The sequence below is a fragment of the Bombina bombina genome, chromosome 3, assembly GCF_027579735.1.
Source record: "Bombina bombina isolate aBomBom1 chromosome 3, aBomBom1.pri, whole genome shotgun sequence".
In the NCBI taxonomy this organism is placed as follows: Eukaryota; Metazoa; Chordata; class Amphibia; order Anura; family Bombinatoridae; genus Bombina; species Bombina bombina.
Window position 1 is genome coordinate 25,409,315 of NC_069501.1, and position 12,402 is coordinate 25,421,716.

Consider the following 12,402-nt stretch of genomic DNA (forward strand, 5'->3'; position numbering starts at 1 on the left):
AGCATAAGGCTATTAGCAGCAACGCAGCAGGAAATGTCAGCAAAATAGCAGCTAGCATAAGGCTATTAGCAGCAACACAGCGGGAAATGTCAGCAAAATAGCAGCTAGTATAAGGCTATTAGCAGCAACGCAGCAGGAAATGTCAGCAAAATAGCAGCTAGCATAAGGCTATTAGCAGCAACGCAGCAGGAAATGTCAGCAAAATAGCAGCTAGCATAAGGCTATTAGCAGCAACGCAGCAGGAAATGTCAGCAAAATAGCAGCTAGCATAAGGCTATTAGCAGTAACGCAGCGGGAAATGTCAGCAAAATAGCAGCTAGCATAAGGCTATTAGCAGCAACGCAGCAGGAAATGTCAGCAAAATAGCAGCTAGCATAAGGCTATTAGCAGCAACGCAGCAGGAAATGTCAGCAAAATAGCAGCTAGCATAAGGCTATTAGCAGCAACACAGCGGGAAATGTCAGCAAAATAGCAGCTAGCATAAGGCTATTAGCAGCAACTCCACATATCACTAGCCAGACCTGGCAGCATACGGTGTGTAGATCTGCAGTCCAACCTGGGGCCACACCATCTACTTCTCCTAGCCCTCCAGAAGGAAATGTTTTTGGATCAGGAAGGATCTTGCATTTTGATAAATGTAAAAATGTAGTGATGGGGATGAAGCAGATCTTGTGTGTGACCCTCTAAGCACTGGAACACCCCTTATCCACAGCAATATGTTGTTACTTATTAAAGCCAGATAATGGCGCACGGCCAGCGATTTGTGTGTAATTAGGATATATAGTTGGTATTTATGAGATTATAGGCCGGGTAAAGAGGGCACAAACTGTGCTGGAGTTAAAGTATAAACTCAACAAGTAGTTGCAGAAGAGGGTCAGAAAATTCCCCTTAATAGATTTAACAGGATAAATATCAGATGTAAGTTATTCCACTCACAGGAATGTGTGTGACCCGGCACTCATTCCCTTCTAGCAAATGCTCCGGCCATTACTGAGGCAAACAGGGTCTCCAACAGAGGTCACAGTGAGTAGCACAGCTGGGCAAGTGAAGCCAGATAACAAACCCAATAGTCTGTATCACCAGATGGCAGCCGTGTACCCCCAACTACAGCCGTGTACCCCCAACTACAGCTGTGTACCCGGATCAATAGCTCCGTATCACCAGATGGCAGCCGTGTACCCCCAACTACAGCCGTGTACCCGGATCAATAGCTCCGTATCACCAGATGGCAGCCGTGTACCCCCAACTACAGCCGTGTACCCCCAACTACAGCCATGTACCCCCAACTACAGCTGTGTACCCTGATCAATAGCTCCGTATCACCAGATGCAGCCGTGTACCCCCAACTACAGCTGTGTACCCTGATCAATAGCTCCGTATCACCAGATGGCAGCTGTGTACCCCCAACTACAGCCGTGTACCCTGATCAATAGCTCCGTATCACCAGATGCAGCCGTGTACCCCCAACTACAGCTGTGTACCCTGATCAATAGCTCCGTATCACCAGATGGCAGCTGTGTACCCCCAACTACAGCCGTGTACCCTGATCAATAGCTCCGTATCACCAGATGGCAGCAGTGTACCCCCAACTACAGCCATGTACCCTGATCAATAGCTCCGTATCACCAGATGGCAGCTGTGTACCCCCAACTACAGCCGTGTACCCTGATCAATAGCTCCGTATCACCAGATGGCAGCAGTGTACCCCCAACTACAGCCATGTACCCTGATCAATAGCTCCGTATCACCAGATGGCAGCCGTGTACCCCCAACTACAGCCGTGTACCCCCAACTAAAGCCGTGTACCCCCAACTAAAGCCGTGTACCCCCAACTACAGCTGTGTACCCTGATCAATAGCTCCGTATCACCAGATGCAGCCGTGTACCCCCAACTACAGCTGTGTACCCTGATCAATAGCTCCGTATCACCAGATGGCAGCTGTGTACCCCCAACTACAGCTGTGTACCCCCAACTACAGCCGTGTACCCTGATCAATAGCTCCGTATCACGAGATGGCAGCCGTGTACCCCCAACTACAGCCATGTACCCTGATCAATAGCTCCGTATCACCAGATGGCAGCCGTGTACCCCCAACTACAGCCCTCCCCAACTACAGCCATGTACCCTGATCAATAGCTCTGTATCACCAGACGACAACAGTGTACCCCTAACTATAGCAGTGTTCCCTGATCAATAGCTCCATATCACCAGACGGCAACAGTGTACCCCTAACTATAGCAGTGTTCCCTGATCAATAGCTCCGTATCACCAGACGGCAACAGTGTACCCCTAACTATAGCAGTGTACACTGATCAATAGCTCCGTATCACCAGACGGCAACAGTGTACCCCTAACTACAGCAGTGTTCCCTGATCAATAGCTCCGTATCACCAGACGGCAACAGTGTACCCCTAACTACAGCAGTGTTCGCTGATCAATAGCTCTGTATTACCAGACGGTAACAGTGTACCCCTAACTACAGCAGTGTTCCATGATCAATAGCTGCGTATTACCAGACGGCAACAGTGTACCCCTAACTACAGCAGTGTTCCCTGATCAATAGCTCCGTATCACCAGACGGCAACAGTGTACCCCTAACTACAGCAGTGTTCCCTGATCAATAGCTCCCATCACAGGACATCAACAGTGTACCCTGATCAATAGCTGTGTATCACTGGACAACAGCAGTGTACCCTGATAATAGTGTAACCCCTCTCCCAGTTAGCTGCAGTTTACCCTAAACACCTCAGCTACTAATCCCAGCAAGGTCAGGTGATACAAGACCCACTCACGGTGATGAGAGTAGCACCATATGGGCTCTCTTGTGTATCTCATACATTACAGTTAGTAATTACACTGAAAATTAAATAAGGCTAAACCTGGTTCCTACGGGACTTGCACATCAATTCGAATCTAGCGAGGTGTCAGTTATTTCCTATGCATTGGTTTGTAACTAGTGATGTGATGTCAGCATTTTAGTAAATTCTAAATAAACACACACACTTGTACACACACACAGGGGGAGGGGGGGGGCAGCAATACTTTTGTGTGTTCAAACATAAGCTGTTAAGAAAGGGACAATATAAATATTGCACATTTCAAGCTGGACTGCTCAATGCCAGAGATTGAAAAGTCATAGCAATGTGGCAGATTTCCACTGAAGGTATGAGAGTGCACATTCCTGCGAGCGCATGCATATGGGCATTCCTGCGAGCGCATGCGTATGAATGTGACCAAGTATAAAATGTACAGCATCAGTAGAAACATCTAAACATTACAGATTATGATATGGCCACGAATGGGCTGGAGATACCGGAGATATCTATCAATATTACAGGGTACATAGTGACTGTCACTGAGGATATGAAAGCCTAACACGGTTTTTATTTATACGCACAGCACATACATAGCCACAATTAATCACTGCACACACAACAGATGTTTTATAAGGATCTAAACCGCCATTTTCTTAGCAATATTGCAAATGATTTAGTCTTAGAGCAGATCACACACACATTGAAAAGCTTCTTGTATGTTATGTGCTCTGTTGCAGCTAGTTATTTAGAGATATTAGCTCATGCACATGACAAGCAGTCACTGTGTAGCATGTATCCTACAGGAACTACTCAAGCTTGTATGGCTCAGCGGAATAAAAACACAAGTATCAGGCGCAGAAGACAAATATTTGCTATATATAATTGAACATTTTATGGGAAATTGTGTTCTGAATTTAATCTGACTTTATCCGACACCTAGAATAGGGGACTTCACACCTGGGCCCTGTATTGAGCTGTGTAAACCATAAGGGGGTCATGCAGACAGCAGTGCCAGGCATGGGCCGGTGGAGGGGAGGAGCATTGCTTGTATAGGTGATCTCAATCAGAAGCTTCCCTACATTTGCTAATTATCACTTACCTGTGGGCTGCACGGTCACTGATGTCACCTCGGACTCTTTGCGTGTCATGGGAAACCATGTTCCGTCAGGGTCCTGGATCCACTCTGTCCCCTGACAGTAATACTCTCCCTGATCAGATGGCAGCAGTTTGTACAGAGTGAGGTGGTAGGTAGTATCTCCCAGTTTATCCAGTCTGATGTCCCCAACGGAATGGCGCTGTGCATAGGATGGACTGGACTGCAAGGAAAAGTCTCTGGCCAGGGATATGACCTCATCTGTCTGGTCACCTGTCCTGCGGTACCATGAGACAGACAGATGTGTGTGTTGGGCGGAGCTCCGGGACACATTACAGGACAGATGCAACAGGCCACCCTCTATCTTCTGCAGGGTCTCAGGAGAAGAGGAGACCACCAGGGTGTCCGGGATCACTGAAGAAGACAGGAAAAAACAAGTTATCTTCTAGGAAGCCATAGACTGACACTATACAAACCAGGTGTAGCAAATCTCACATTGTAATAAAACAGGCAGCCGGGAGCAGAGTGACCAACAGGTTGTGTCTGACAAGCAGTGAATGTGAGGATCATCTCAGGTAGGTACTGACTACACACAACACCTCTACGCTAACAAGGTATGTGCCTTATTATTCTCACTGATACTCCCCAATAAGTGTAGTCACATATGTACAATGTCTATTCAATATATACAACACATCAGTTACTGGCAACTATTCCCACCCCAGGATTCAGAAGGGTATTCACATGTACCATTCTGCTGTAAATAAACATCCAGCTGCAACGCTATGGAAAAGGTCACATATAATAGCAGACTACTGAGAGGGAGTCATCAACCCCTGGAGTGCTTGTGAACAGCCCCCCCCCCCCCCCCCAGGGCAGGAAGATACATGGACTTGTCAATGGGTTATACTAACTGATTCCTGGGGTATTATTTCTGCAGTCACAGCGCTCAGTGATGATGCATTTAACAGTCGCCATAAGTCTTTTCTTTTAATCCAGTAGACTCCGTAAAAGGTTTAAAGTTAAACAAAAGTATCTTAAATCGTCTTCTGGCACAAATCTCAACGTATTAATTACTGGGCTGACAAAAGCCAATTGTAACCTCTACTCTCCATAAACCACTTCTATTTGTTTATATTAAAGGGACAGTATACAATGGTATAAAGAGAACAAACAACTATCCAATCTATTTCTATTCAAAAACGTGCTTTGTTCTCTTAGAATAGGTGGGCTCATAGTAGCTCAGGAGCATGCACGTGTCGTCAACACTCTATGGCAGTGGTGTTTGCAACAATGTTTGTATTTATGTTATGTTAGTGCTGGAGACACGTGCACGCTCCTGAGCTACGAGGAGCCCACATACTTTACTCTTCCACAGACGATACTAAGAGAACAAAGCAAATTTCAGAATACAAGTGAATTGGAAGGTGGTTTACAATTGTTTGCTCTGCCTGAATCAGTTTAATTCTGACTTTACTGCAATGCTGCTGGCCGTGCCCTGGGGGGTCGCTAGCTGCTGCCGGCCGTGCCCTGGGGGGGGGGGGGGGTCGCTAGCTGCTGCCGGCTGTGCCCTGGGGGGGGGGGGGGGTCGCTAGCTGTTGCCGGCCGTGCCCTGGGGGGGGTCGCTAGCTGCTGCCGGCCGTGCCCTGGGGGGGTCGCTAGCTGCTGCCGGCCGTGCCCTGGGGGGGGGGGGGGGGGGTCGCTAGCTGCTGCTGGCCGTGCCCTGGGGGGGGGGGGGTCGCTAGCTGGTGCCGGCTGTGCCCTGGGGGGGGGGGTCGCTAGCTGCTGCCGGCCGTGCCCTGGGGGGGTCGCTAGCTGCTGCCGGTCGTGCCCTGGGGGGGGTCGCTAGCTGCTGCTGGCCGTGCCCTGGGGGGGGGGGGGGGTCGCTAGCTGCTGCCGGCCATGCCCTGGGGGGGGTGTCGCTAGCTGCTGCCGGCCGTGCCCTGGGGGGGTCGCTAGCTGCTGCCGGCCGTGCCCTGGGGGGGTCGCTAGCTGCTGCCGGCCGTGCCCTGGGGGGGTCGCTAGCTGCTGCCGGCCGTGCCCTTGGGTGGTCGCTAGCTGCTGCCGGCCGTGCCGTGGGGGGTCGCTAGCTGCTGCCGGCCGTGCCCTGGGGGGTCGCTAGCTGCTGCCGGCCGTGCCCTGGGGATTCGCTAGCTGTGATGACTTTTCGATGGCAGAACCAGTGCACTTCACACAGCTGTCAGTTGACACCCCCGCCAGCCATTAGGCCAGAAGCTTAAGTACATGTAACGCCTCTGATTTATTTTAGGGCTGTTACACCCCCAATTCTGTCTCTATTATGACTGGTCTCCGTGAAGCCTTGTGCTTAATTACTGGAATCATGCAAGTAGTGATGTACACGAGTAATCACTAGCAAATGATCCTCATACGATTATCTGAGTGATGCACGATGCATTGCAGAATGCTATGGAAAGCAAAGGGTTAATAAACCATTTCAAGATTAGAGGGGGGCGCTAATGAAAAACTGATTTGCTCTAATTAGTTACAATGTGTTCTTTTGTGCCTTGTAATCGAGAAGTTAAACACATAGCTAAAGCCCCACAACACACTGCAGCTACAAATCTGTGTGTTTAATAGGGACACTAATGTAAAAAAGAACTTGTTCTAATGATCATTTGTGTACTTGAGTGCCACTTTAAGGTGGTTGCGATAAATGTATTGTGCCAGGTGTATGTGGTTTACAATTGTTTGCTCTGCCTGAATCAGTTTAATTCTGACTTTACAGTAATGCTGGCCGTCTGCTGTGCCCTGGGGTCGCTAGCTGCTGCCTGCTGTGCCCTGGGGTCGCTAGCGTGTATAATGTACCTAGAGGCTGTGAGATTACAGTTAGGTACATTATATACATGAGGTACAACAGTAATATAATCAGTGTATAATGTATCTAGGGGCTGTGAGATTACAGTTAGGTACCATTATATAGATGAGGTACTACAGTAACAATATCAGTGTATAATGTACCTAGAGGCTGTGAGATTACAGTTAGGTACCGTTATATACATGAGGTACTACAGTAATAATCTCAGTGTATAATGTACCTAGGGGCTGTGAGATTACAGTTAGGTACCACAGTAATAATCTCAGTGTATAATGTACCTAGGGGCTGTGAGATTACAGTTAGGTACATTATATACATGAGGTACTACAGTAATATAATCAGTGTATAATGTACCTAGGGGCTGTGAGATTACAGTTAGGTACATTATATACATGAGGTACTACAGTAATAATCTCAGTGTATAATGTATCTAGGGGCTGTGAGATTACAGTTAGGTACATTATATACATGAGGTACTACAGTAATAATCTCAGTGTATAATGTACCTAGGGGTTGTGAGATTACAGTTAGGTACATTATATACATGAGGTACTACAGTAATAATCTCAGTGTATAATGTACCTAGGGGTTGTGAGATTACAGTTAGGTACCATTATATACATGAGGTACTACAGTAATAATCTCAGTGTATAATGTACCTAGAGGCTGTGAGATTACAGTTAGGTACCATTATATACATGAGGTACTACAGTAATAATCTCAGTGTATAATGTACCTAGGGGTTGTGAGATTACAGTTAGGTACCATTATATACATGAGGTACTACAGTAATAATATCAGTGTATAATGTACCTAGGGGCTGTGAGATTACAGTTAGGTACCATTATATACATGAGGTACTACAGTAATAATATCAGTGTATAATGTACCTAGGGGCTGTGAGATTACAGTTAGGTACCATTATATACATGAGGTACAACAGTAATAATCTCACTGTATAATGTCCTTTTATGGCTGTGAGATTAGTTAGGTACCATTATATACATGAGGTACTACAGTAATAATCTCAGTGTATAAATGTACCTAGGGGCTGTGAAATTACCATTAGGTACCATTATATACACAAGGTACTACAGTAATAATCTCACTGTATAATGTCCCTTTATGGCTGTGAGATTACAGTTAGGTACCATTATATACATGAGGTACTACAGTAACAATATCAGTGTATAATGTACCTAGGAGCTGTGAGATTACAGTTAGGTACCATTATATACATGAGGTACTACAGTAATCATCTCAGTGTATAATGTACCTAGGGGCTGTGAGATTACAGTTAGGTACCGTTATATACATGAGGTACTCCAGTAATATAATCAGTGTATAATGTATCTAGGGGCTGTGAGATTACAGCTAGGTACATTATATACATGAGGTACTACAGCACTAATTTCAGTGTATAATGTACCTAGGGGCTGTGAGATTACAGTTAGGTACCATTATATACATGAGGTACTACAGTAATAATATCAGTGTATAATGTACCTAGGGGCTGTGAGATTACAGTTAGGTACCATTATATACATGAGGTACTACAGTAATAATATCAGTGTATAATGTACCTAGGGGCTGTGAGATTACAGTTAGGTACCATTATATACATGAGGTACTACAGTAACAATATCAGTGTATAATGTACCTAGGGGCTGTGAGATTAGTTAGGTACCATTATATAAATGAGGTACTACAGTAATAATCTCAGTGTATAATGTCCTTTTATGGCAGTGAGATTAGTTAGGTACCATTATATACATGAGGTACTACAGTAATAATCTCAGTGTATAAATGTACCTAGGGGCTGTGAAATTACCGTTAGGTACCATTATATACATGAGGTGCTACAGTAATAATCTCACTGTATAACGTCCCTTTATGGCTGTGAGATTACAGTTAGGTACCATTATATACATGAGGTACTACAGTAACAATATCAGTGTATAATGTACCTAGGAGCTGTGAGATTACAGTTAGGTACCATTATATACATGAGGTACTACAGTAACAATATCAGTGTATAATGTACCTAGGGGCTGTGAGATTACAGTTAGGTACCATTATATACATGAGGTACTACAGTAATAATCTCAGTGTATAATGTACCTAGAGGCTGTGAGATTACAGTTAGGTACCATTATATACATGAGGTACTACAGTAACAATATCAGTGTATAATGTACCTAGGGGGTGTGAAATTACAGTAAGGTACTATTATATACATGAGGTACTACAGTAATAATCTCAGTGTATAATGTACCTAGAGGCTGTGAGATTAGTTAGGTATCATTATATACATGAGGTACTACAGTAATCATCTCAGTGTATAATGTACCTAGGGGCTGTGAGATTACAGTTAGGTACCGTTATATACATGAGGTACTCCAGTAATATAATCAGTGTATAATGTATCTAGGGGCTGTGAGATTACAGTTAGGTACCATTATATACATGAGGTACTACAGTAATAATCTCAGTGTATAATGTACCTAAGGGTTGTGAGATAACAGTTAGGTACCATTATATACATGAGGTACTACAGTAATAATCTCAGTGTATAATGTACCTAGGGGTTGTGAGATTACAGTTAGGTACCATTATATACATGAGGTACTACAGTAATAATCTCAGTGTATAAATGTACCTAGGGGCTGTGAAATTACAGTTAGGTACCATTATATACATGAGGTACTACAGTAATAATCTCACTGTATAATGTCCCTTTATGGCTGTGAGATTACAGTTAGGTACCATTATATACATGAGGTACTACAGTAACAATATCAGTGTATAATGTACCTAGGGGTTGTGAGATTACAGTTAGGTACTATTATATACATGAGCTACTGCAGTAATCTCAGTGTATAATGTACCTAGGGGCTGTGAGATTAGTTAGGTACCATTATATACATGAGGTACTACAGTAACAATATCAGTGTATAATGTACCTAGGGGTTGTGAAATTACAGTTAGGTACCATTATATACATGAGGTACTACTGTAATAATCTCAGTGTATAATGTACCTAGGGGCTGTGAGATTAGTTAGGTACCGTTATATACATGAGGTACTACTGTAATAATCTCAGTGTATAATGTACCTAGGGGCTGTGAGATTAGTTAGGTACCGTTATATACATGAGGTACTACAATAACAATATCAGTGTATAATGTACCTAGGGGTTGTGAGATTACAGTTAGGTACCATTATATACATGAGGTACTACAGTAACAATATCAGTGTATAATGTACCTAGGGGTTGTGAAATTACAGTAAGGTACTATTATATACACGAAGTACTACAGTAATAATCTCACTGTATAATGTACCTAGGGGCTGTGAGATTACAGTTAGGTACCATTATATACATAAAGTACTACAGTAATAATCTCAGTGTATAATGTGCAAAGGGGATTATACAGGATAAACACCATCTGATAGTATGGGGAGGGCATGAAAAAACAAAATTTATGCTTACCTGATAAATTTATTTCTCTTGTGGTGTATCCAGTCCACGGATTCATCCATTACTTGTGGGATATTCTCCTTCCCAACAGGAAGCTGCAAGAGGACACCCACAGCAGTGCTGTCTATATAGCTCCTCCCCTAACTGCCACCCCCAGTCATTCGACTGAAGACAAGCAAGAAAAAAAAGGAGAAACTATAGGGTGCATTGGTGACTATAGTTTAAAAATAAAAAACACCTGCCTTAAAATGACAGGGCGGGTCGTGGACTGGATACACCACAAGAGAAATAAATTTATCAGGTAAGCATAAATTTTGTTTTCTCTTGTAAAGGTGTATCCAGTCCACGGGTTCATCCATTACTTGTGGGATACCAATACCAAAGCTTTAGGACACGGATGAAGGGAGGGACAAGGCAGGAACTTCAACGGAAGGCACCACTGCTTGTAAGACCTTTCTCCCAAAAATAGCCTCCGAAGAAGCAAAAGTATCAAATTTATAGAATTTAGAAAAGGTATGAAGCTTAGACCAAGTCGCCGCCTTACAAATCTGTTCAACAGAGGCCTCATGTTTAAAAGCCCATGTGGAAGCTACTGCTCTAGTAGAATGAGCTGTAATTCTTTCAGGAGGTTGCTGGCCAGCAGTCTCATAAGCTAAGCGTATTATACTTCTTAGCCAAAAAGAAAGAGAAGTTGCCGAAGCCTTTTGGCCTCTCCTCTGTCCAGAGTAGACAACAAACAAAGCAGATGTTTGACGAAAATCCTTCGTAGCTTGTAAAAAAAACTTTAAAGCACAAACCACATCAAGATTGTGTAAGACGTTCCTTCTTTGAAGAAGGATTAGGACATAGTAAAGGAACAACAATCTACTGATTGATATTCTTATTAGATGCCACCTTAGGAAGAAACCCAGGTTTGGTACATAACACTACCTTATCTGCATGGAAATCAGATAAGGGGAATCACATTGTAAAGCAGATAACTCTGAAACTCTTTGAGATGAGGAGATAGCTACTAAAAACAGAACTTTCCAAGATAAAAGCTTAATATCTATGGAATGCAAAGGTTCAAACGGAACCCCTTGAAGAACTTTAAGGACTAAATTTAAACTCCATGGCGGAGCAACAGGTTTAAACACAGGCTTGATCCTAACTAAAGCCTGACAAAACGCCTGAACGTCTGGAGCCTCAGCCAGACGTTTGTGCAAAAGGACAGAGCAGAAATCCGTCCCTTTAAGGAACTAGCTGACAAACCCTTCTCCAATCCTTCTTGGAGAAAATATAATATCCTAGGAATCCTGACCTTACTCTATGAGTAACCCTTGGATTCACACCAATGAAGATATTTACACCATATCTTATGATAGATTTTCCTGGTGACAGGCTTTCGAGCCTGAATTAAGGTATCAATGACCGATTCGGAAAAACCACGCTTTGATAGAATCAAGCGTTCAATCTCCAAGCAGTCAGACGTAGAGAAATTAGATTTGGATGTTTGAAGGGACCTTGAAGTAGAAGGTCCTGCCTTAGCGGCAGAGTCCATGGTGGAAAGGATGACATGTCCACCAGATCTGCATACCAAGTCCTGCGTGGCCACGCAGAGGCTATCAAGATCACCAAAGCTCTCTCCTGCTTGATCTTGGCAATCAGACAAGGGAGCAGAGGAAACGGTGGAAACACATAAGCCAGGCTGAAGGACCATGGCGCTGCTAAAGCATCTATCAGCGCTGCCTTGGGATCCCTGGACCTGGACCCGTAACAAGGAAGCTTGGCGTTCTGACGAGACGCCATGAGATCCAGTTCTGGTTTGCCCCAAAGTTGGATCAACTGGGCAAATACCTCTGGATGGAGCTCCCACTCCCCCGGATGAAAAGTCTGCCGACTTAGAATATCCGCCTCCCAGTTCTCTACTCCTGGGATATGGATAGCTGAGAGATGGCAAGAGTGAACCTCTGCCCATAGAATTATCTTTGAAACCTCCAACATTGCCAGGGGGCTCCTTGTTCCCCCCTGATGGTTGATATAGGCTACAGTCGTGATGTTGTCTGACTGAAATCTGATGAACCTGACCGCAGCTAGCTGAGGCCAAGCCTGAAGAGCATTGAATATCGCTCTTAGTTCCAGAATGTTTATCGGAAGGAGGGCCTCCTCCTGAGTCCATGAACCCTGAGCCTTCAG

The 12,402-nt window shown here is 44.4% G+C and overlaps 1 protein-coding gene across 1 annotated transcript in view; it reads right to left on the reverse strand.

The window, feature by feature from the left end:
• Positions 1 to 12,402, reverse strand: part of IGSF3 (immunoglobulin superfamily member 3) — a 203,447-nt gene that overhangs the window by 96,993 nt on the left and 94,052 nt on the right. Inside the window, exon 4 of the mRNA XM_053705755.1 lies at positions 3,917 to 4,324. Within this exon, the coding sequence (XP_053561730.1) occupies positions 3,917 to 4,324 (408 nt within the window). The remainder of the gene's footprint in view (positions 1 to 3,916; positions 4,325 to 12,402) is intronic.